Source organism: Apostichopus japonicus, chromosome 2 (assembly GCF_037975245.1).
Source record: "Apostichopus japonicus isolate 1M-3 chromosome 2, ASM3797524v1, whole genome shotgun sequence".
Lineage (NCBI taxonomy): Eukaryota > Metazoa > Echinodermata > Holothuroidea > Aspidochirotida > Stichopodidae > Apostichopus > Apostichopus japonicus.
The window spans coordinates 9,622,716-9,649,822 of NC_092562.1; the positions used below are offsets into that span (position 1 = coordinate 9,622,716).

Genomic DNA, 27,107 nt, shown 5'->3' on the forward strand with positions numbered 1-27,107 from the left:
CGTTTATCCAGCTACTTGTTAATGGTAATAACTTCTGTCCCAGGAGAACTGATCTGTAAATCTATGTTTATGAAGCAAGGGAAGAGAAGAAATTATGTCATACTATGTTTGACCTGTTTTAAATGGTAGTTGAGAGACGACAGAGTATCTGAACCTTTTGATTTATGTGTTACATACTAGTGAAAGTGAAATGTTTCAAGTTTCAGTTATCAAAGAACCAATGATTGAGTGAATAATTATTTAATATATGTACATACATTGATGAACTCTAACATTTATCAAGAAGATGTCTCTAAACAGTTTCTGGGGATTCTCCATTTGTCAAACATATGTGATATAAACCTAAGCTTATTCAGGCATTACCTCAATTGTTTGTTTGTTTAAAGGGATGTAAAACCTACTGAGTAAACGAGCAGATTGAAAGATAATAAGATTATAATATATGTAAGTGACTATATCTTCACAGGTTTTGTGTTTACGAGTTAGTCTGTGTAAGTAACTAGCATATTAGTTCTCACATCAATCAAATTAGAAAGCGAAGACTATTATTGTAGCAAATATTGTTTGGTCATTATTTTTCTACAGAGGAAGGTTCCATTCGTCTTGCTGGAGGGAATCAGACTGCTGGACGTGTTGAGATCTACTTAAATGGAGAATGGGGCACTGTCTGTGATGATGCATGGGACATTAATGATGCTAATGTAGTATGCAATCATTTAGGCTTCGCTCGGGCCCTTGAATCTCGTGGAGGTGCAGCATTTGGTGAGGGAACCGGAGAAATCCATCTGGATGATGTTGGATGCGGTGGCGAAGAAACTGAATTGTTGAGCTGTTCTTATAGTAGCATCGACAATTGTGGTCATGGTGAAGATGCTGGTGTTATCTGTCAATTCACTTCAAATGAACCTATGCCAGGTTTGTTTTTCATCCTTCATGAGGGCCTGCTGGCCTTTATGTTAATGGATTGCTTATAATTTCAACCAAAATAGGTTTTCATATTAACAACAGAGTATCGTCGGATGCCATTATAGCACCATTATTTGTTGACAAATATATAACACATTATTAGTATGTCATTGTGAGGTCATCAAATGATTATGTTTTGTGATTCATCTAAGGAACTGAGCTAATGATCTCTGTGTTAGGCTTAGTAGTCCATTCACTTTAATTTATGAGTCACAGATGTTTAAATGGTCAGGGTAGGTCCTACTGTAACTTCCGTTGGTATGGTAGCCTTTCTTCTTTAGCTCACATTAATACATATCAAGTAATGTGTAATCCACCCCCCCCTCCCCCAGCTCTGAACTTATTTTCAATTTAAAAAAAAAATCACTTATTGATCTTATTACAATGAGCTGACGACCCAGGCATAATGAAACAGATCCAGTTAGTTCCGGACTCGTTAGTTTTCTCTTCTGAAAAAAGGGTTGTTTCCTCCCCTCACAATTGTTGGTTTCCTCCCCAAAAATTTTTCCTTTCCTCACCTATGGTTTAGGGGAGGAGAGTAATGTTTTTGGAGCAGGAAACCAACAGGTCCGAAAACTAATGGCCCCTAACTGAAGAAAAGTAAATCGGCAGTATCTGGTGAAGATGAATAGAAGAAATGGAGGAGGAAAGGTTAATATGTTATTGATGAGGATTATAGGTTCGTGATGGTCCCCGTACAATTGACTGGGATGAGTTATTGCATGTTTGTGTTGAGGGTGACGTTTCCTTTATGGATGGTGACATCATGCAAGAGTTAGAGAGAGTTATTAGAAGTAAAGCTATTAGTGCTGTGAAAGGAATTTATGTGATCAATAAAACATGAGAGACTCGCCTCATCACTGGTCCAGACAACGACAACGTAATGCCACCAGATCAGAGGATGACAGGGTTCAGCAAAAATCATCATTCTTCAAGCCTGAAAAATATGTCATACCACATATATGTCATATGCACATGAGCTTATTCATACATCACATAAATAGTTTTGTATGTTTTAAGAGATGCTACTACCTGCTGTGTAATAAATCAGATAAAATGTTCAGATACTATGATTAAAACATAAACTACTAACCAAATCTACCAGGGTTTGGGTTAACCAAACTGTGGAATGACTAGCAAATTATTAAGAAAGAATTCCCAGATAAAAAGTTCTCACATTAAGCAACTTGGGTGATAGGTTCTCATAACAAAGCAAAGATAGACTATTGGTGTAGAGACTATTGGTGGGGCAAAATCTTGATTGTTCATTATTCTCTACAGAGGAAGGCTCCATTCGTCTTGCTGGAGGGAATCAGACAGCTGGACGTGTTGAGATCTTCCTAAAAGGAGAATGGGGCACTGTCTGTGATGATGCATGGGGCATTGATGAAGCTAATGTAGTTTGCAATCAGTTAGGCTTCGTTCGGGCCCTTGAATCTTTTGGAGGTGCCTCATTTGGTGAGGGAACCGGAAAAATCCATCTGGATGATGTTGGATGCAGTGGCAAAGAAACTGAATTGTTGAGCTGTTATTATAATAGCATCGACAATTGTAATCATTTTGAAGATGCTGGTGTCATCTGTCAACTCACTTCAATCGAACCTACGCCAGGTTTGGGTTTTTTCATTCCTTCGTGAGTGCCTACCGGCCTAAATGTTGATCCATTGTTTAAAAACTCAATCAAAACATTTTCCTTTAAGTTTAATTATTCACAACATAGTATCGTATAATGCCATTAAGGCACCATTTTTTGTTGACAAGTGTGTAACACATTATAAGCATGTCATTTTGTGGTCATCAGTGATTATGTTTTCGTGTTTCACCTGAGGAACTGAGCTAATGAGTTATGGAACGACAGCTTTTTAAGGATAAGGGTAGGTCCTACTGTAAATTACATGGGTATGATAGCATTTCTACATTATCTTACCTTAAAATATATATAAAGTAATGTGTAATCCCCTCCCTTCCCATCCCATCCCCCAGCTATGAAATTATTTCCAAAACCTAAGAAACTCTTATCCATCTTTTAACAATGAGCTGTCCACCCAGGCATAACTTAACAGCTTCCGTGAAGCTCTGGACTTTGTTAGTTTCCTCGCAAATATTTCTTTCCTCATGTATGATTTAGGAGAGGAGAGTAATGTTTTAAGGGGAGGAAACTAACATTTTTAGGAGAAGAAACTAACGGGTCCGGGAATTAATTGCCCTCTATTGAATGAAAATTTAATCTGCAGTATCTGGTGAAGATGAATAGAAGAAATGGCTAATGAAAGGTTAATATGTGAGAGATGAGGATTTCAAGGTTAGTGACGGTCCCCGTACAATGGATTGGAATGTTTTATTGGAATATATGTGTAGGTGGTGATTGTGATGTTTTCTTTCCGGATAGTGACATCAAGCAAGTGTTGGAGAGAAAAATCAGAAGTAAACTTAATTGTGCTGTGAAGGAGATAATGTGATCAATGAAACATGAGAGACTCGTCCTATTACTGGTCCAGACAAAGAAACTGTCATAAACATAATGCCACTAGATCGGAGAATGGCAGGGTACAGCAAGGACCATCATTCTTCAGGCCTAAAACTTATGACATATTTTTAATATGAGCATGAGCTTATTCATGCATAACTAGTAATAATTTGTCTGTTAAAAGGGATGCTACTACCTGCTGTGTTATCAGGCAGATGAAATTTATATATATACTATGATTTAATATATATATATATATATATATATATATATATATATATATATATATATATAACTAACTTAATCTTTCAGAGTCTGGGTTGACGTATTGGGTGGCATTCATCCAGAAAATATTAAGTTCTCACGTTAAGCGAATTTGCTTATTGGTTTGCATTAGAAAGCAACGATAGACTATTATTGTGGTAAATCTTGATTGTTCATTATTCTCTACAGAGGAAGGCTCCGTTCGTCTTGCTGGAGGAAATCAGACAGCTGGGCGTGTTGAGATCTTCCTAAAAGGAGAATGGGGCACTGTCTGTGATGATGCATGGGGCATTGATGAGGCTAATGTAGTTTGTAGTCAGTTAGGCTTCGTTCGAGCCCTTGAATCTCGTGGAGGTGCCTCATTTGGTGAGGGAACGGGAAAAATCCATCTGGATGATGTTGGATGCAGTGGCGAAGAAACTGAGTTGTTGAGCTGTTATTATAATAGCATCGACAATTGTAATCATTTTGAAGATGCTGGTGTCATCTGTCAACTCACTTCAATCGAACCTACGCCAGGTTTGGGGTTTTTCATTCCTTCGTGAGGGCCTACCGGCCTAAATGTTAATCCATTGTTTAAAAAATCAATCAAAACATTTTCTTTTAAGTTAATATTCACAACATAGTATCGGTGGATGCCATTATAGCACAGATTAAACTGTGGTGCCATTAATAAATGTTACATTTGCAAGCATAAATGGTCAATGCTGTGGTTTGCAATATACAGAGCATGTGTCGCATTTGTTCACCATGCTTTGTTTTTCTGCTGTTTAAAGCAATTTCTTCAGGAAAGCTCTCAAAGTAACAGCAGTAAATTCATTTCCATTTTTCATTCCCGACATTAGCTTTTCCCATAGAGTTCTTACATTTATGTGGCAAGCCTACATTAATCAAGCATATTCTTTTAATTTTTTTTTTCTCTTTTGACTGCAAACACATAAAGCAATATTTAAGGGCTATTGTTTTCTCAGATAAAGAACCAGTTTGCTGAAACAGAGTGGCTAGTAAAGAAATAGATTAATTTGGATAGAAAATGCCCTCCACTGAGTACTGACATTAAAAGCAAGTGTTTCATTTGTTTTACAATTCATCATCCACATAGAATTTGTTTAAGTAGTACCTACCAAATGGCAACGTTTTTCATAAACATTTATCAAATTGTATCTTGAGATTCATTTTAATGGGGGGAATCCGCATAACAGAAGAGTTGTTTTAGTACGTGAACAATCTGTCTCGCTTTTGTATCTTGAGATTCCTCTCAATGGGGAAATTTACATAAAATAAGAATTGTTATGTAAATTGTTAAATCATTCTTGATCCTTTGAAAAGGTATAAGTGTTTACTAGACATTTTGCTTTCCAATTCAGATGAAGGGGCAGTTCGTCTCAATGGAGGAAACGAAACAGCAGGTCGAGTTGAGATTTATCGTAACGGAGAGTGGGGCACAGTGTGTGATGATTACTGGGACATCAGCGATGCTGCAGTGGTATGTCGTCAGTTGGGATTCCCAGGAGTCATTTCAGCTCCTGGCGGTGCTTCATTTGGTGAAGGCTCTGGGGAAATTCACATGGACGACGTAAAATGCACTGGTGATGAAAGCAACCTTCTAAGCTGCGTACACATAGAAATAGACAATTGTGGTCATAGTGAAGATGCAGGTGTAGTTTGTAGTACTGTACTACCTGCATCTTCTACACCTCCACCAGGTAAGCTAATATTCAGGTGAAGCCATTGGATCCATTCAATTTTTTTCCATCTTTCTTTTAACAATATCAATGATAAACACCAATGTTAACTCAGGTAGTACACTGCATAGTAAGTGTTATGGTAATTTGTCATGCCTCAATCTGTATTCTTTCATGTGTTAGCTATTACCTCCTGGTTTCTGTCAGTTCTGTTCATGCAAAACTTGATTATGCGATAATATGGGCATATCAGAAAAGAGAGAGATCTCAAATTGATATTGCTGGTAGACAATGAAAATACTTATATTGAAGAAAAAGTATTCCACACTGATAGCTGAAAGACCCATTTCATTATCCTGTCCCTATTTCAAGGTACAGATAATTTAAAGCATAAATCTGTTTTGACTGGCTAAAACCATCCCCTGTTTAGTTCAGGATTGGATCACAGTCAGTGTTCCATGATATCATCAGGATAGTCTTTTTTACAAGGTTCACTTTAGGCTTTAATTTGGCTATTGTAATTTTCTTACTCTTGAAGCCTGATTAGAAATTTACTTAGCTGTCAATGTTCTCTGTAGATATTTTTATTTGAAACATTATAAAAGATGATGTAAAAGACATAGGCTATTCAGTTCAATGGGCATGATGACAACATGCACTCAGCTGTTTGCTAACTGCAGAATATTACCAAATTTAAAAACATATCTTTGGGATACAAACTGCTGTCAGGATATGGTTTTTACCAAAAAAAATTAAAGTTGTCAGCACTTCTCATAAGCAATCTCCTTTCGCCGGAAGGAGTTCCAGTTGGTCTCTGCTGTAGTGACATTTCTGTTTTACACCCTAACACAGATTAAACTGATGTGCCATTAATAAATTTTACATTGCAATATAAAGAGCATTTGTCACATTTGTTCATCGTGCTTTGTTATTTTGCTGCCGGTGTTGATATAACAGCAATGTTTCAGGAAAGCTCTCATAGTAACAGCAATTTCTTCGGGAAATCTCTCTTAGTAACAGCAGTAACTACATGTCCATTTTTCATTCCCAACATTAGTTTTTCCTACAGAGTCCTCAGATGTATGTGGCAAGCCTACATCAATCAATTATATTTTTTTTAATTTTATTTTCTCTTGCAAACACAAGAAGTAATATTTAAGGTCTATTTGTTATCTCAGATAACGGACCAGTTTGCTGAAACAGAATGGCTAGTAAAGAAATAGATTAATGTGAATAGAAAATGCTGTCCACTGAGTACTGATAATTGAAAGAAATGTTTCATATGTTTTGCACTTCATCATTCACAAAGTAATTGTGTCAGTAGTAGCTACCAAATGGTAACGTCCTAAACATTTATCAAATTGTATCTTGAGATTCATCTTATTGTGGGAAATCCACATAACAGAGTAATTGTTGCAGTACATGTACAATCTGTCTCGCTTCCGTATCTTGTGTTTCAGGGGTGTAGGAAGCTTCCAAAAAGTGTGTGTGTGTGGGGGGGGGTGCACAATATCTATCTATTTTCCACTTGTGTCCTCACATTTGTTGCTAGCCTACATCAATCAAGCATATTTTTTTAATTTTATTTTCTCTTGCAAACACAAGAAGTAATATTTAAGGGCTATTTGTTATCTCAGATAAGGGACCAGTTTGCTGAAACAGAATGGCTAGAACAGAAATAGATTAATTTGAATAGAGAATGCTGTCCACTGAGTACTGACATTTAGAAACAAATGTTTTATTTGTTTTACATTTCATCATCCACATAGTAGTTGTTTGAGTAGTAGCTACCAAATGGTAACGTCCTAAACATTTATCAAATTGTATCTTGAGATTCATCTTATTGTGGGAAATCCACATAACAGAGGAATTGTTGCAGTACATGTACAATCTGTCTCGCTTCCGTATCTTGTGTTTCAGGGGTGTAGGAAGCTTCCAAAAAGTGTGTGTGTGGGGGGGGGGGGGGGTGCACAATATCTATCTATTTTCCACTTGTGTCCTCACATTTGTTGCTAGCCTACATCAATCAAGCATATTTTTTTAATTTTATTTTCTCTTGCAAACACAAGAAGTAATATTTAAGGGCTATTTGTTATCTCAGATAAGGGACCAGTTTGCTGAAACAGAATGGCTAGAACAGAAATAGATTAATTTGAATAGAGAATGCTGTCCACTGAGTACTGACATTTAGAAACAAATGTTTTATTTGTTTTACATTTCATCATCCACATAGTAGTTGTTTGAGTAGTAGCTACCAAATGGTAACGTCCTAAACATTTATCAAATTGTATCTTGAGATTCATCTTATTGTGGGAAATCCACATAACAGAGGAATTGTTGCAGTACATGTACAATCTGTCTCGCTTCCGTATCTTGTGTTTCAGGGGTGTAGGAAGCTTCCAAAAAGTGTGTGGGGGGGGGGTGCACAATATCTATCTATTTTCCACTTGTGTCCTCACATTTGTTGCTAGCCTACATCAATCAAGCATATTTTTTTAATTTTATTTTCTCTTGCAAACACAAGAAGTAATATTTAAGGGCTATTTGTTATCTCAGATAAGGGACCAGTTTGCTGAAACAGAATGGCTAGAACAGAAATAGATTAATTTGAATAGAGAATGCTGTCCACTGAGTACTGACATTTAGAAACAAATGTTTTATTTGTTTTACATTTCATCATCCACATAGTAGTTGTTTGAGTAGTAGCTACCAAATGGTAACGTCCTAAACATTTATCAAATTGTATCTTGAGATTCATCTTATTGTGGGAAATCCACATAACAGAGGAATTGTTGCAGTACATGTACAATCTGTCTCGCTTCCGTATCTTGTGTTTCAGGGGTGTAGGAAGCTTCCAAAAAGTGTGTGGGGGGGGGGTGCACAATATCTATCTATTTTCCACTTGTGTCCTCACATTTGTTGCTAGCCTACATCAATCAAGCATATTTTTTTAATTTTATTTTCTCTTGCAAACACAAGAAGTAATATTTAAGGGCTATTTGTTATCTCAGATAAGGGACCAGTTTGCTGAAACAGAATGGCTAGAACAGAAATAGATTAATTTGAATAGAGAATGCTGTCCACTGAGTACTGACATTTAGAAACAAATGTTTTATTTGTTTTACATTTCATCATCCACATAGTAGTTGTTTGAGTAGTAGCTACTAAATGGTAACGTTTCACCTAAACATTTATCAAATTGTATCTTGAGATTCATCTTAATGAGGGAAATCCACATAACAGAGGAGTCGTTATAGTACATGCTAGATCTACCTCGCTTCTGCATCTTGAGATTCATCTCAATGGGGGAAATTGTAAAAAAGATGATTTGTTATTGAACTTGCACAATCTTTCTTGATCCTTTGAAAATTTAAAAATGATTACCAGAAATGTTGCTTTCTAATTCAGATGAAGGGGCAGTTCGTCTCAATGGAGGAAACGAAACAGCTGGTCGAGTTGAGATTTACCGTAACGGAGAGTGGGGCACAGTGTGTGATGACTTCTGGGACATCAGCGATGCTGCAGTGGTATGTCGTCAGTTGGGATTCACAGGAGTCATTTCAGCTCCTGGTGGTGCTACATTTGGTAAAGGCTCTGGGGAAATTCACATGGACGACGTAGCATGCACTGGTGATGAAATCAACCTCTTAAGCTGCAGACACTCATCAATAGACAATTGTGGTCATGGTGAAGATGCAGGTGTAGTTTGTAACACTGTACTGCCTGCATCTCCTACACCTCTTGCAGGTGAGCTAATCTTCAAGTGAAGCCAGTGGATCTAAGAGAGATCTCAAGTGATATTGCTGGTAGATAATGCAACACTTATTTAAATTGTGGAGAATAGTATTCCACACTGATAGCTGAAGTCCCATTTCATTATCCTGTCCCTCACTCAAGGTACAGATAATTGAATGTATAAATCTATTTTGATTGGCTGAAACCCTCCCTTTATAGTTCAGGAAGTGGATTGCAGTGCGGTTTCATCAGGGTAGCCTTACTTGAGGCTTCACGTTTACTATTATAATTCATTTATTCTTGAAGCCTGATAAGAAATTTACGTAGCTGTCAATGTCTTCTGTGGTTAATATTATTATTTGGAACATGATCAAAGATTAAGAAAAAGACATAGCACATTCAGTTTAATATTTAACGGCCATTTGTTATCTCAGATAAGGGACCAGTTTGCTAAAACAGAGTGGCCAGAACAGAAATAGATTAACTTGAATAGAGAATGCTGTCCACTGAGTACTGACATTTAGAAACAAATGTTTCATTTGTTTTACATTTCATCCTTCACATATTAGTTGTTTGAGTAATAGCTACTAAATGGTAACATCCTAAACATTTATCAAATTGTATGTTGAGGTACATCTTAATAGGGGAAATCCACATAACAGAGGAGTTGATATAGTACATGATTAATCTGTCTCGCTTCTGTATCTTGAGATTCATCTCAATGGGGGAAATTTACAAGAGAAGAGTTGTTATTAAACTTGTACAATACCTATCTGGATCCTTGAAAAGTTAAAAATGGTTACTCGCTATTGCGCTTTCCAATTCAGATGAAGGGGCAGTTCGTCTCAGTGGAGGAAACGAAACAGCTGGTCGAGTTGAGATTTATCGTAACGGAGAGTGGGGCACAGTGTGTGATGACTTCTGGGACATCAGCGATGCTGCAGTGGTATGTCGTCAGTTGGGATTCACAGGAGTCATTTTAGCTCCTGGTAGTTCTTCATTTGGTGAAGGCTCTGGGGAAATTCACATGGACGACGTAGCATGCACTGGTGATGAAAGCAACCTTTTAAGCTGCAGACACACAGTAATAGACAATTGTGGTCATGGTGAAGATGCTGGTGTAGTTTGTAGTACTGTACTACCTGGAGGTGAGCTAATCTTCAAGTGAAGCCATTGGATCTATTTAATGGTTTTTCATCTCTCTTTTAACAAAACCATGTGATAAACATTAATGTTAACTCAGGTAGTGCACTGAACAGTAAGTGTTATGGTCATTCATCATGCCTCAATCATTCTTTCATGTGTTAACATTTACCTCTTGGTTTGTGTCAACTCTGTTCATGCAAAAATTGATTATTGATTTGATAATATTGGCATAACAGAGAAGAGAGAGAGAGATCTCAAATTGATATTGCTGGTAGATTATGTAAAGACCTATATTGAAGAGAAAAGTCTTCCACACTGATAGCTGAAAGACCCCTTTCATTATCCTGTCCCTCGCTCAAGGTACAGATAAATGAATTCATCAATTTATTTTGACTGGCTAAAACCCTCCCTCTATGGTTCAGAAGGTGGATCTCAGTCAATTGTCCATGATATCATCAGGATAGTCTTTATTACAAGCTTTACTTGAGGCTTTAATTTGGCTATTATAATACATTTATTCTTGAAGCCTGATTAGAAATTTACTTTACTGTCAATGTTCTATGAAGTTAAAATTTCATCAAAACTCATGCAACTTTTTTGAAGAATTGTAATTTCTCTCTGTAGATTAAATATTTGAAACATTATAAAAGATCATGAAAAAAGACAAAGGCTATTCAGTTCAATGGGCATGACAAGAGCATTCACTCTGCTGTTTGCTAACTGCATTTTACAAAATATCAAATTTAAAAACACATTTCTTTCTTATAAAAACTGCTACTAGGATGTGGTTTTAATCCCAAAAATCTGAAGGTTTTCAGTACTGTTCACAAGTAATCTCCTTCAACCATCAGAAGATCCAGTTGGTCTCTGCTGTTGTGACATTTCTGTTTTACATCCTTACACAGATAAAACTGTTGTGCCATTAAAAAGTGTTACATTTGCAAGCATAAATGGTCTCCGTTGTGGTTTGCATTATACAGAGCATTTGTCACATTTGCTCATCATGCTTTGTTATCCTGCTGTCGGTGTTGATACAACAGCAATTTCTTCAGGAAAGCTCTCATAGTTACAGCAATTTCTTCAGGAAAGCTCTCTCAGTAGCAGCAGAAACAACATGTCCATTTTTCATTCCCTACATTAGCTTTTCCCTTAGTGTCCTCACACTTATGTGGCAAGCCTACATCAATCAAGCATATTTTTTTAAATTTTATTTTCTATTTTCTCTTGCAAACATAAGAAGCAATATTTAAGGGCTATTTGTTATCTCAGATAAGGGACCAGTTTGCTGAAACAGAATGGCTAGAACAGAAATAGATTAATTTGAATAGAGAATGCTGTCCACTGAGTACTGACATTTAGAAACAAATGTTTCATTTGTTTTACATTTCATCATCCACATAGTAGTTGTTTGAATTGTAGCTACCAAATGGCAACATCCTAAACATTTATCAAATTGTATCTTGAGATTCATCTTAATGGGGGAAATCCACATAAGAGAGGAGTTGTTACAGTACATGATTAATCTGTCTCGCTCTTGTATCTTGACATTCCTCTCAATGGGGGAAATTAACATAAGAGAAGAGTTGTAATTAAACTTACACAATCTTTCTGGATCCCTGAAAAGTTAACAATGATTACTCGCTATTGCGCTTTTCAATTCAGATGAAGGGGCAGTTCGTCTCAATGGAGGAAACGAAACAGCTGGTCGAGTTGAGATTTATCGTAACGGAGAGTGGGGCACAGTGTGTGATGATTACTGGGACATCAGCGATGCTGCAGTGGTATGTCGTCAGTTGGGATTCACAGGAGTCATTTCAGCTCCTGGTAGTGCTTTATTTGGTGAAGGCTCTGGGGAAATTCACATGGACGACGTAGATTGCACTGGTGATGAAAGCAACCTTTTAAGCTGCGGACACGTAGAAATAGACAATTGTGGTCATAGTGAAGATGCAGGTGTAGTTTGTAGTGCTGTACTACCTGCATCTCCAACACCTCCAGTAGGTAAGCTAATCTTCAAGTGAAGCCATTGGATCTAAGAGAGAGATCTTAAGTGATATTGCTGTAGATAAAGCAAAGACTTTTTTATATTGGAGAGAATAGTCTTCCACACTGATAGCTGAAAGACACATTTCATTATTCTGTCCCTCACTCAAGGTACAGATAATTGAATGTGTAAATCTATTTTGATTAGCTAAAACCCTCCCTCTATAGTTCAGGAAGTGGATTGCAGTGCAGTATCATCATAGTAGCTGTTTGAAGCTTTACTTGAGGCTTAAGATTTACTATTATAATTCATTAACTCTTGAAGCCTGATAGAAATTCACGTCGCTGTCAATTTTCTGTGGTTATAATTATTTGAAACATTATAAAAGATTATGAAAAAGACATAGGACATTCAGTTCAATGGGCATGATGACAACATTCACTCTGCTGTTTGCTAACTGCACATTAAAGAACATTACCAAATTTAGATACAAATTGTGATTTAAATTGTTGTTATGATATGGTTTAATCAACAAATGTTGAAGGTTGTCAACACTTCTCAAAAGCAAACCTCCTTTAGCCATCAGGAGATCTAGTTGGTCTCTGCTGAGGTGACATTTCTGTCTAACACCCTTATACAGATAAAACTGTTGTGCCATTAATAAATGTTACATTTGTAAGTATAAATGTTCTCAGCTTTGGCTTGCAATATACAGAGCTTTTGTCACATTTGTTCATCAAGCTTTGTTATTCTGCTCTCGGTGTTGATGTAACAGCAATTTCTTCAGGAAATCTCTCAGTAACAGCAGTAACTAACTGTCCATTTTTCATTCCCGATATTAGCTTTCTCAGATGTATGTCCTCATTAGTGTCCTCAGATGTATGTGGCAAGCCTACAAAAATCAATCAAATTGTTTAAACTTTCTTTTCCTTTTGTTTGCAAACACAAGAAGCAATATTTAAGGGCTATTTGTTATCTCAGATAAGGGACCAGTTTGCCGAAACAGAATGGCTAGTACAGAAATAGATTAATTTGAATAGAAAATGCTGTCCACTGAGTACTGATAATTGAAAGAAATGTTTCATATGTTTTGCACTTCATCATTCACAAATTAATTGTGTCAGTGGTAGCTACCAAATGGTAACTTCCTAAACATTTATCAAATTGTATCTTGAGATTCATCTTAATGGGGGAAATCCACATAACAGAGGAGTTGTTACAGTAAATGTACAATCTGTCTCGCTTCCGTATCTTATGTTTCAGGGGTGTAGGAAGCTTCCAAAAAGTGTGTGTGTGGGGGGGGGGGTGTGCACAATATCTTTATATCTATATATATTTCCACTTGTGTCCTCACACATTAGGGAAACAGTCCCCTTACAGCGAAGTTGCATTTCCAACCCGACCTCAAGCGGGGGAGCTCGGGTTGGGCTTATCTCGAGCTTCAGCTCTGCTTACACCACTTATCTTAACCCTATCACACGGACCAACGAACATGCGGTTTGCTCGCGGCATTAGCTAGTGTGTCAGCTATATGCAAATGATCAAGAGATAAACGTTGTTCACAGGCATGCACAGCTATAGCTACAGGTGTACTTACAGTACTCGCGACATATGATCGTATGAAGTGTATTCCGTGTCTTAGTTCCCTTTGGCTGCCGGTTCGGATTTTCGTGATTTTTATTCACCGGTTCCTGATTTTTCCGCGTCTGGCTTGCCTTTAATACATAACACCAGACGACCGCTAATTTTCATAACCGACGCTTGGAAATTTCCCAAACGTTACTACATCCAAACCTGAGATTTTCATGTGCCTCGAATCCATAGCTATCGCATTAGGCCTAACGCTATGTTGTAATATTGAGAAACCGGCCTCTGAATACGGTCTATATTTTTGTTCAAATTAATGCTGCACAAGTAAATGCATTTTTTTATTATTAGAAACATCATTGGAGTTGTTTTTAGTTCTTATCATTCCTTTAAAACAATCTGGAAACGTTAAACAGTAATCCTACACTAGTTACGTTGTCACTATTTACTTAGTTTGATTGGCCTAAGCTTAAATTTCTAATTGAGCTTGAATGGAGTTAATAATAGTGACGAACAAGGATGTTAAACACTAAGTTCGGCATATTTTTTATTTGTTCATAAACGGAATTATATTGAACATAAGTACAAAATAACGTCGGAGTGTAAGAATTAGGTATTAAAATTAACATTTTGGTAAAGATTGAAGATGGATGATTTGTTTGAGATACTTTTTGAGATGGAAAGTTTGGGTAACTATTCTTGGCGCTTTTCGGGCCATTAACACATCTAGTAGGTTAGGCCATTCGCTATTCATAAACACATGGTTACTTTATACGGACAATCGTCATCTTTTTTATCTTTGGAATTTTTTTGGGGGAAATCCTTTTTCTTTTTCTTTTTCCGCGAAACTCCTGAGGTGGTTTAGTAGGGGCCTATACATACACAAGGATACATACAAGCCTTTGTTACATGCATGAGAAGAGTTGCATTAAGTACAATGTACCAATTTTGAGGGAAGATAGGCTATTTCATTACTAGGGTTGTGCGGGATCCCGGTAGTCAAGTGAATACCGGCATCCCGATCCCGGCTTTGACTAACCCCGATCACAGTGCAATGTGTAACTACTACCGGTATTGGGAAAACAACTGGTTATTACATTCGTTTCGGTATCATTCCCGGGAATCCAGGACATAATAAAAATATCTAGGTGTTACTATTTGAATTAGAGAAAAGAAAACACGTTTATTTCTGGTTCCTGCGTTCTTAGTTTGAATAATATCTTATCAATTTACGCACTGGCCTAGACATATTAACGAATCAACTTTTCACGTAGTAATTTGGACCTATAGGCTACACCAAATATCGAACGTTAGTGAACTCAGCATGTTACGAGACCTCAAAGTTATTCAGAAATTTTCGTTATTTATTCTTCCTTCAAACGATGATTGTGAAGGTTCCCATGTACAAAATCTCACCCTTATGCATTTCACCACATTTTGTGATAATAATTATAACGATTTAATAATTTTTGATCCAAAACGGAAGGGAGCATATCAAATTAAATCCATCTTCGCACGGGACTGTATATTATTATAGCACAGGGTACGGTACTGTTACACACTGCTGTTCGGTACTTGAGAGTTGATGCTGTAATGAAATGGATTCGTTTATTAATGCGGGGGGGGGGGGGGGTTCCACGATGTCATTTCTAGTTATCTTTCGCTACTTTTTTAATTTTTAAGAACTTTTGTACGAAGATTGATATTGTACATATTGAAAGTATATTTTCTGGAGTAAACAACAGCCAATTAACGATATAAATAAATCTATACTATTCTTATATATGTAGTTTATAATCCCGTATTTATGTAGCCCCTAAGTTACATTATTGTTGTCTGAAGTTCCAAACAGGTGGGGACTTGTTGATAGTTAAAAACCTTTCATTGTGAACTTTTAAACTTAAAGTATTAGTAGTAAGTCGAGTCCTGTCTTTACGACATGCTTAGTGATTCCCGTTAAATTAAATTGAATTTAGGTAAAAATTCATGCAAACTAGGTAGGCATCGGCCGATCCTAATTCTAAGCCTACATCGAAAGTTACGCCGTATACACCTCACAAGAAAACCACGATAACCTTGAATGAAAAAACAATATTTTGCACTTGAAGATCTGTCTTCCCCCAAAATGCAATGATAAGGTCTAGACTCAGTACTTCTTGATACATTGAGTTTCAAAAACTAGTCAAAAACATTTTCTGGAGAAAAAAACGTAAGATATTTTTCACAAAAATTGATAGATAAGTGCTTCCTCACAATCAACGAGTCGCCCCGAAATTCGCTCCCTTACGTAAAACTTCTATATATATTACACGTGGAAAAACACGAGTTTTTACACACATAATTCCCATTGACATTGGTCACGGAACATAAGTAGGTCATCGACATTCGAACTTGGCAACTTGCCCAAGTTCATCGCACCATGGGAACGACCCAACAGATTAAACATTATGTTACATTTTCCCGCCATCTGGACGCCGATTGTAAATTTTGGTGTAATATGCAAATTATGAATGGTACTGCCCTTGGTTAAAACTTAAAACTATTGCGACACATACAAATTTTGGGAAACTGTTGTATAGAAGAAACTTTTGTATCAAGTGTAAAGTACTATGGTAGGCCTACTATAATTTATAAAAGACGGTTTTCCTCAGGTGATAAGGAAAAGGGATGTTTCGGTGAACTCGATCTCTTTGTATAGTACTTGGATACTTAAAATGACCATGCTGTACATGCAGCTTCTATTTCTCTTTAAGTAAGCTCTTCTTAGCATTGTTATCCGTTGTGGATCTTTATTGGAATAAATACGAAATGTATTTTTTGACGCCAGTATTTAACGGTAGGCCTAAGCATTTCTTAAATTGTTGACTGAGCTTCAAAATCCATTTTCAAAAAGTCTGTTTTCATGAAGGTTTTGTAAAATCGACATATAGCTAGGGTAGGAAAATATTAACGAAAGTTGTTCTATTATACAAATAAAATACATGTTTCTCGTACTGAGATCTGAAGGGAAAAAACGGGCGGCTATCGTTCTTCTTTTCATGCGCTTATACTAGTTTGGAATATGTGGCAACCTTTACGTGATTTCAGAAATGGCTCTTGTTCTTGGAAAAATGACTCCCAGTCATTATTCATTTTCTTATATTAATGTTCTTATTATTATTGTATATTATTATATTTTTCATTTCACTATTGGTTATGGTACTTCAGGTCCTCGGGAGAAGTTAGCTTAACGCTAACCGAGTTAAATATACGGAGATTTGATCACGGGTGCCAATTTGTATCTACGGATCCCCTTAAAATAACATTCAATGCTAACAGCATCCTCCTATTCTTATGAGGCGAATAGCACATAATATCAATAGGATGGTCGGAAGGATGTACCTTAGATTATGAAATTGTGTTGCGGGCGCTGAGCGAGTGTATGGAGGGCCCGAATGCCCGACATTTTTTTATTTATTCGCATTTTCATCCAGGGTTGCTTATTCAGCAAAAGCTGATTTCCAATAAGGCCCTGCTTTTTACATTCAACGTTATACATAAAAAGTAAAACATAGCAATACAAAAACAATTAAATGTACAGATACAAAACAATTAACGCTGTAAAGTGGAGACAACTACAAAAAAAATGGAAATAAAAGAATTATCAAAAATTGGGCTTGCAAATAATAACTGGAAAGTTTTGGAAACCAACACTATGCTAGTTATTTCAACATGCGCGTTGAAACTTTCGATACCCAAGAGCTGATATAATGTAATAGCTGAACAAAGCCCAGGAAGCAATATAAAAAAAAATATTGTAAAAAACAGCAAATAAGATTCATAATGCAAAAGTTATCATTGTAATCACTCTTTGGTGAAAGGATTGGTGTGCCTACGACATGAAATTGAAACACAGTAGAAGACTTTCAGTTTATCTCAGTTTAGCCCCCCCCCCCCGCACCCCCTGTGAAAGATATGGAGGGGCGGAAGTATCATTCCGCCCCCCTCCCCCCGCTTCGCTTTTCTGTCATCCTAAATCTGTGTTATTATTTATATATTACATAGAAACATAGTTACAAGATAGTTGAGGTCTTGACATGTACAGAGATGAGTTTTAAATGCAAGTCTTCCACTCAACACAGTACACGTTAAGAAGTCAATATCATTTCAGCTATACACTCTATACTGTCTTGATTGCTCATTGAAGTGCATATAATCCCTTATGTCCTGTGAAACTGGTTTAATTAAATTACTGTAGTTCGCATAAGCGATCTTGTGGTCATTCTTATCTTGCTCATCTTACAAAACCTGCTCAACCATGTGTGGTATAGCCAGATAAGCAGCCACTTTGCAACAATTCAAGTGGAAAATTTTGCACCTTCGGTGTAAGGGGACTGTTTCCCTAATGTTTGTGGCAAGCCTACATCAATCAATTATATTTTTTTTAATTTTATTTTCTCTTGCAAACACAAGAAGTAATATTTAAAGGCTATTTGTTATTTCAGATAAGGGACCAGTTTGCTGAAACAGAATGGCTAGAACAGAAATAGATTAATTTGAATAGAAAATGCTGTCCACTGAGCACTGATAATTGAAACAAATGTTTCTTTGTTTTGCACTTCCTCATTCACAAAGTAGTTGTGTCAGTAGTAGCTACCAAATGGTAACGTCCTAAACATTTATCAAATTGTATTTTGAGATTCATCTAAATTGAGGATATCCACATAACAGAGGAGTTGTTACAGTACTTGAACAATCTGTCTCACTTCTGTATCTTGAGATTCCTCTCCATGGCGGAAATTTATATAAAAGAATATTTGTTATGAAACTTGTACAATCTTTCTTGATCCTTTGAAATGTTAGAAGTGGTTACTAGACATTTTGCTTTCCGATTCAGATGAAGGGGCAGTTCGTCTCAATGGAGGAAACGAAACAGCTGGTCGGGTTGAGATTTATCGTAACGGAGAGTGGGGCACAGTGTGTGATGACTTCTGGGACATCAGCGATGCTGCAGTGGTATGTCGTCAGTTGGGATTCCCAGGAGTCATTACAGCTCCTGGTGGTGCTTCATTTGGTGCAGGCTCTGGGGAAATTCACATGGACGACGTAGAATGCACTGGTGATGAAAGCAACCTTTTAAGCTGCCGACACACAGCAATAGACAATTGTGGTCATGGTGAAGATGCAAGTGCAGTTTGTAGTACTGTACTGCCTGCATCTCCAACACCTCATGCAGGTGAGCTAATCTTCATGTGAAGCCATTGGATCTAAGAGAGATCTCAAGTGATATTGCTGGTAGATAATGCAAGACTTATTTATATTGTGGAGAATATTATTCCACACTGATAGCTGGAGACCCATTTTATTATCCTGTCCGTCACTCAAGGTACAGATAATTGAATGTATAAATCTTATTTGATTAGCTAAAACCCTCCCTCTATAGTTCAGGAAGTGGATCGCAGTGCGGTATCATCAGGGTAGCTTTACTTGAGGCTTAACGTTTACTATTATAATTCATTTATTCTTGAAGCCTGATAAGAAATTTACGTCGCTGTCAATTTTCTGTGGTTATTACTATTTGAAACATTATAAAAGATTATGAAAAAGACATAGGACATTCAGTTCAATGGGCATGATGACAACATTCACTCTGCTGTTTGCTAACTGCACATTAAAGAATATTACCAAATTTAGATACAAATTGTGATTCAAACTGCTGTTAGGATATGGTTAATCCACAAATGTTGAAGGTTGTCAACACTTCTCAAAAGCGACCTCCTTTAGCCATCAGGAGATCCAGTTGGTCTCTGCTGTGGTGACATTTCTGCCTTACACCCTCATACAGATAAAACTGTTGTGCCATTAATAAATGTTACATTTGCAAGCATAAATGGTCAATGCTGTGGTTTGCAATATACAGAGCATTTGTCACATTTGTTCATCAAGCTTTGTAATTCTGCTGTCGGTGTTGATGTAACAGCAATTTCTTCAGGAAATCTCTCTCAGTAACAGCAGTAACTACCTGTCCATTTTTCATTCCCGACATTAGCTTTCTCAGACGTATGTCCTCATTTGTGTCCTCACACTTATGTGGCAAGCCTACATCAATCAATCAAATTGTTTAAATTGTCTTTTCCTTTTGTCTGCAAATACAAGAAGCAATATTTAAGGGCTATTTGTTATCTCAGATAAGGGACCAGTTTGCTGAAACAGATGTGCTAGTAAAGAAATAGATTAATGTGAATAGAAAATGCTCTCCACTGAGTACTGATAATTGAAAGAAATGTTTCATATGTTTTGCACTTCATCATTCACAAAGTAATTGGGTCAGTTGTAGCTACCAAATGGTAACGTCCTAAACATTTAACAAATTGTATCTTGAGATTCATCTTAATGGGGGAAATCCACATAAGAGAGAAGTTGTTATAGAACTTGAACAATCTGTCTCACTTCTGTATCTTGAGATTCTTTTCCATGGGGGAAATTTATATAAAAGAATATTTGTTATTAAACTTGTACAATCATTCTTGATCCTTTGAAAAGTTAAAAGTGGTTACTAGACATTTTGCTTTCCGATTCAGATGGAGGGGCAATTCGTCTCAATGGAGGAAACGAAACAGCTGGTCGAGTTGAGATTTACCGTAACGGAGAGTGGGGCACAGTGTGTGATGATTTCTGGGACATCAGCGATGCTGCAGTGGTATGTCGTCAGTTGGGATTCCCAGGAGTCATTACAGCTCCTGGTGGTGCTTTATTTGGTGAAGGCTCTGGGGAAATTCACATGGACGACGTAGAATGCACTGGTGATGAAAGCAACCTTTTAAGCTGCCGACACACATCAATAGACAATTGTGGTCATGGTGAGGATGCAGGTGTAGTTTGTAGTACTGTACTGCCTGCATCTCCTACACCTCATGCAGGTGAGCTAATCTTCAAGTGAAGCCATTGTATCTAAGAGAGAGATCTCAAGTGATATTGCTGGTAGATAATGCAAAGACTTATTTATTTTGGAGAGAATAGCCTTCAAACTGATAGCTGAAAGACCCATTTCATTATCCTGTCCCTCACTCAAGGTACAGATAATTGAATGTGTAAATCTATTTTGATTGGATAAAACCCTCCCTTTATAGTTCAGGAAGTGGATCGCAGTGCGGTATCATCAGGGGAGCTGTTTGAAGCTTTACTTGAGGCTTTACTATCACTATAATAATTAATTTACTTTTGAAGCCTGATAGAAATTTACTCAGCTGTCAATGTTCTCTGTAGTTATTTGTATTTGAAACATTATAAAAGATAATGAAAAGACATAGGCTTATTAAGTTCAATGGGCATGATGACAACATGCACTCTGCTGTTTGCTAACTGCATTGTAAAGAATATTACCAAATTTAGAAACAAATCTTTGTGATACAAACTGCTGTCAGGATATGGTTTTTATCAACAACAAAATTGAATGTTATCAGCACTTCTCATAAGCAATCTCTATTGGCCATCAGGAGATCCAGTTGGTCTCTGCTGTGAAAACATTTCTGTTTTACACCCTAACACAGATAAAACTGTTGTGCCATTAATAAATATTAAATTTGCAAGCATAAATGGTGTCTGCTGTGGTTTGCAATATACAAAGCACTTGTCACATTTGTTCACCATGCTTTGTTATCCTGCTGTCGGTTTTGATACAACAGCAATTTCTTCAGGAACTCTCTCTCAGTAACAGCAGAAACTACATGTCCATTTTTCATTCCCGACATTAGCTTTTCCTATAGTGTCCTCACACTTATGTGGCAAGCCTACATCAATCAAGCATATTTTTAGTTAAATTTTATTCTCTCTTTTGACTGCAAACACATGAAGCAACATTTAAGGGCTATCATTATCTCAGATGGTGACCAGTTTGCTAAAACAGAGTGCCTAGTAGAGAAATAAACATATTTGAATAGAAAATGCTGTCCACTGAGTACTGACATTTAGGAACAAACGTTTCATTTGTTTTACATTTCATCATTCACATAGTAGTTGTTTGAGTAGTAGCTACCAAATGGTAACTTTTTTCCTAAACATTTATCAAATTGTATCTTGAGATTCATCTTAATGGGGGAAATCCACATAACAGAGGTGTTGATTTAGTACATGAACAATCTGTCTCGCTTCTGTATCTTAAGATTCCTCTCAATGAGGGAAATTTACATAAAAAAAGAGTTGTTATTAAACTTTAAAATCTTTGTGGATCCTTTGAAAAGTTCAAAGTGGTTACTAGACATTTTGCTTTCCGATTCAGATGAAGGGGCAGTTCGTCTCAATGGAAGAAACGAAACAGCAGGTCGAGTTGAGATTTATCGTAGAGGAGAGTGGGGCACAGTGTGTGATGATTACTGGGACATCAGCGATGCTGCAGTGGTATGTCGTCAGTTGGGATTCCCAGGAGTCATTTCAGCTCCTGGTGGTGCTTCATTTGGTGAAGGCTCAGGGGAAATTCACATGGACGACGTAGCATGTACTGGTGATGAAAGCAAACTCTTAAGCTGCAGACACACAGCAATAGACAATTGTGGTCATAGTGAAGATGCAGGTGTAGTTTGTAGTACTGTACTACCTGCATCTCCTACACCTCCAACAGGTGAGCTAATCTTCAAGTGAACCATTGGATCTATTTAATGGTTTTTCATCTCTCATTTAAAAATATCATGTGATAAACATTAATGTTAACTCAGATAGTGCACTGAACAGTAAGTGTTATGGTCATTCATCATGCCTCAATCATTCTTTCATGTGTTAGCATTTACCTCCTGGTCTCTGTCAATTCTGTTCATGCAACACTTGAATATTTGATAATATGGGTATATCAGAGAAGAGAGAGATCTCAAATTGATATTGCTGGTAGACAATATAAAGACTTATATTGAAGAGTAAAGTCTTCCACACTGATAGCTGAAAGACCCATTTCATTATCCTGTCTCTCACTCAAGGTACAGATAATTGAATGTATAAATCTATTTTGATCGGCTAAAACCCTCCCTTTATAGTTCCGGAAGTGGATTGCAGTGCGGTATCATCAGGGTAGCTGTTTGTAGCTTTACTTGAGGCTTTACGTTTACTATAATAATTCATTTATTCTTGAAGCCTGATTAGAAATTTACTTAGCTGTCAATGTTCTCTGTAGTTATTTGTATTTGAAACAGTATAAAAGATAATGAAGGACATAGGCTTATTCAGTTCAATAAGCATTATGATAACATGCACTCTGCTGTTTGCTAACTGTATTGTAAAGAATATTACCAAATTTAAAAACATATCTTTGTGATACAAACTGCTGTCAGGATATGGTTTTTATCAAAAACAAAATTGAAAGGCGTCAGCACTTCTCATTAGCAATCTCCATTGCCCATCAGAAGATCCAGTTGGTCTCTGCTGTGGTGACATTTCTGTTTTTCACCCTAACACAGATAAAACTGTTTTGTCATTTATAAATGTTACATTTAGAAGCATAAACGTTCTCAACTGAGGTTTGCAATAAACAGAGCATTTGTCACATTTGTACATCATGCTTTGTAATTCTGCTGTTGGTGTTGATGTAACAGCAATTTCTTCAGGAAATCTCTTTTGTAACAGCAGTAACTACATGTCCATTTTTCAGTCCCGACATAAACTTTTCCGATAGTGTCCTCACAATTATGTTGCAAGCCTACATCAATCAATCATATTTTTTCACATTTTATTTTCTCTTGCAACACAAGAAGCAATATTTAAGAGCAATTTGTTATCTCAGATAAGGGACCAGTTTGCTAAAAAAGAGTGGCTAGTAAAGAAATAGATTAATTTAAATAGAGAATGCTGTCCACTGAGTACTGACATTTAGAAACAAATGTTCAGTTGTGTTACATTTCATCATCCACATAGTAGTTGTTTGAATTGTAGCTACCAAATGGTAACGTCCTAAACATTTAACAAATGGTATTTTGAGATTCATTTTAATGGGGGAAATCCACATAACAGAGAGGTTGATATAGTACATGAACAATCTGTCTCGCTCCTGTATCTTGAGATTCCTCTCAAGGAGGGACATTTACATAAGAGAAGAGTTGTTTTTAAACCAGTACAATCTTTCTGGATACTTTGAAAAGGTAAAAATGGTTTACTCGCTATTGTGCATTCCAATTCAGATGGAGGGGCAGTTCGTCTCAATGGAGGAAACGAAACAGCAGGTCGAGTTGAGATTTATCGTAACGGAGAGTGGGGCACAGTGTGTGATAATTACTGGGACATCAGCGATGCTGCAGTCGTATGTCGTCAGTTGGGATTCCCAGGAGTCATTTCAGCTCCTGGTGGTGCTTCATTTGGTGAAGGCTCTGGGGAAATTCACATGGACGACGTAGCATGCACTGGTGATGAAAGCAACCTCTTAAGCTGCAGACACACAGCAATAGACAATTGTGGTCATAGTGAAGATGCAGGTGTAGTTTGTAGTACTGTACTACCTGCATCTCCTACACCTCCAGCAGGTGAGCTAATCTTCAAGTGAAGCCATTGGAACTATTTAATGGTTTTTCATCTCTCTTTTAACAATATCATATGATAAACATTAATGTTAACTCAGATAGTGCACTGAACAGTAAGTGTTATGGTCATTCATCATGCCTCAATCATTCTTTCATGTGTTAGCATTTACCTCCTGGTTTCTGTCAACTCTGTCCATGCAAAACTTGATTATTTGATAACATTGGCAAAACAGAGAAGAGAGAGATCTCAAAGTGATATTGCTGGTAGACAATGTAAAGACTTATATTAAAGAGAAAAGTATTCCACACTGATAGCTGAAAGACCCATTTCATTTTCCTGTCACTCACTCAAGGTACAGATAAATGAATTCATCAATTTATTTTGACTGGCTCAAACCCTTTATTTTGTATCTCAGGAATTGGATTGCAGTCAATGGTCCATGATATCATCAGGATAGTCTTTATTACAAACTTCACTTGAGGCTTTAATTTGGCTATTAAAGTTCATTTATTCTTGAAGCCTGATTAGTAATTTATTTAGCTGCCAATGTTCTCTGTAGTTAAAATTTCATCAAAACTTATGCAACTATTTTGAAGAATTGTAATTTCTCTCTGTAGATTAATTAGTTGAAACATTCTAAAAGATCATAAAAACAGACAAAGGCTTTGCAGTTCAAAGGGCGTGACAACAGCATTCACTCCGCTAACTGTTTGCTAACTGCATTTTACAAAAAATCAAAAAAAATGAAAAACACTTTTCTTTCTTATACAAACTGCTACTAGGATGTGGTTTTAATCCCAAAAATCTGAAGGTTTTCAGTACTGTTCACAAGTAATCTCCTTCAACAATCAGGAGATCCAGTTGGTCTCTGCTGTGGTGGCATTTCTGTTTTACACCCTAACACAGATAAAACTGTGGTGCCATTAATAAATGTTACATTTGCAAGCATAAATGTTCTCTGCTGTGGTTTGCATTATACAGAGCATTTGTTACATTTGTTCATCATGCTTTGTAATTCTACTGTCAGTGTTGATGTAACAGTAATTTCTTCAGGAAAGCTCTCATAGTAACAGCAGTAACTACATGTCCATTTGTCATTCCCAACATTAGCTTTTCCCATAGTGTCCTAACTTTTATGTTGCAAGCCTACATCAATCAATCATATGCTTTAAAGCTTACTTTCTCTTGCAAACACAAGAAGCAATATTTAAGAGCTACTTGTTATCTCAGATAAGGGACCAGTTTGCTAAAACAGAATGGCTAGTACAGAAATAGATTAATTTAAATAGAGAATGCTGTCCACTGAGTACTGACATTTAGAAACAAATGTTTCATTGTTTTACATTTCATCATCCACATAGTAGTTGTTTGAGTAGTAGCTACCAAATGGTAACGTCCTTAATATTTATCAAATTGTATCTTGATGTACATCTTAATGGGGGAAATCCACATAACAGAGGAGTTGTTATAGTACATGGACAACCTGTCTCGCTTCTGTATCTTGAGATTCCTCTCAATGGGGGAAATTTATATAAAAGAAGAGTTGTTATTAAACTTGTACAATCTTTCTAGATCCTTTGAAAAGTTAAAAATGGTTACTCGCTATTGTGCATTCCAATTCAGATGAAGGGGCAGTTCGTCTTTATGGAGGAAACGAAACAGCAGGTCGAGTTGAGATTTATCGTTACGGAGAGTGGGGCACAGTGTGTGATGATTACTGGGACATCAGCGATGCTGCAGTCGTATGTCGTCAGTTGGGATTCCCAGGAGTCATTTCAGCTCCTGGTGGTGCTACATTTGGTAAAGGCTCTGGGGAAATTCACATGGACGACGTAGCATGCACTGGTGATGAAAGCAACCTTTTAAGCTGCAGACACACAGCAATAGACAATTGTGGTCATAGTGAAGATGCAGGTGTAGTTTGTAGTGCTGTACTACCTGGAGGTGAGCTAATCTTTAAGTGAAGCCTTTGGATCTATTTAATGGTTTCTCATCTCTCTTTTAACAATATCATGTGATAAACATTAATGTTAACTCAGGTAATGCACTGAACAGTAAGTGTTATGGTCATTCATCATGCCTCAATCATTCTTTCATGTATTTGCAATTTACCTCCTGGTTTCTGTCAACTCTGTTCATGCAAAACTTGATTATTTGATAACATGGGCATAACAGAGAAGAGAGAGATCTCAAAGTGATATTGCTGGTAGATAATGTAAAGACTTATATTGAAGAGAAAAGTATTCCACACTGTTAGCTGAAAGACCCATTTCATTATCCTGGCTGATCCAGTACATCTCTGCTGTGGTGACATTTTTATGCACACCCTAACATAGATAAAACTGCCATGAATAGATATTACATTTGTAAGCATAAATATTTTCTATTCTGTGTGTTGCAATTTTTTTCTTATTACCATTCAAAACAATATATTTTTATACACACCCTAACACAGATAAAACTGCCATGAATAGATATTACATTTGTAGGCATAAATATTTTCTACTCTGTGTGTTGCAATTTTTTTTCTTATTACCATTCAAAGCAAACATTTTTTCCCGCATCTACTTTTCCTTACATCCTTACACAGATAAAACTGAAATGCAATGATAAAATGTGACATTTGCAAAACATAAATCTTCTCTGCTCTGGGTTGCAATGTACAGAGCATTTGTTCATAAAACTGGCTAACTAAACAGTCCGCTGCTGGGCTGTGGTTCCTACTGGTTCTTGTGTGCTGATGTAATGCCTATTGATGAGTGGGCAGGATTTGATTTGTAAACTTTGTAGATGTATT

General features: G+C 36.8%; 1 protein-coding gene across 1 annotated transcript in view; it reads left to right on the forward strand.

The window, feature by feature from the left end:
- LOC139977163 (scavenger receptor cysteine-rich domain-containing protein DMBT1-like) overlaps nucleotides 1-27,107 on the forward strand; it is a 75,355-nt gene that overhangs the window by 42,132 nt on the left and 6,116 nt on the right. The window contains exons 10-20 of the mRNA XM_071986340.1: nucleotides 2,248-2,577; nucleotides 3,887-4,216; nucleotides 5,065-5,403; nucleotides 8,791-9,129; nucleotides 9,945-10,265; nucleotides 11,926-12,264; nucleotides 18,711-19,049; nucleotides 20,395-20,733; nucleotides 22,092-22,430; nucleotides 23,974-24,312; nucleotides 25,934-26,254. Coding sequence (XP_071842441.1) covers nucleotides 2,248-2,577; nucleotides 3,887-4,216; nucleotides 5,065-5,403; nucleotides 8,791-9,129; nucleotides 9,945-10,265; nucleotides 11,926-12,264; nucleotides 18,711-19,049; nucleotides 20,395-20,733; nucleotides 22,092-22,430; nucleotides 23,974-24,312; nucleotides 25,934-26,254 — 3,675 coding nt within the window. The remainder of the gene's footprint in view (nucleotides 1-2,247; nucleotides 2,578-3,886; nucleotides 4,217-5,064; nucleotides 5,404-8,790; nucleotides 9,130-9,944; nucleotides 10,266-11,925; nucleotides 12,265-18,710; nucleotides 19,050-20,394; nucleotides 20,734-22,091; nucleotides 22,431-23,973; nucleotides 24,313-25,933; nucleotides 26,255-27,107) is intronic.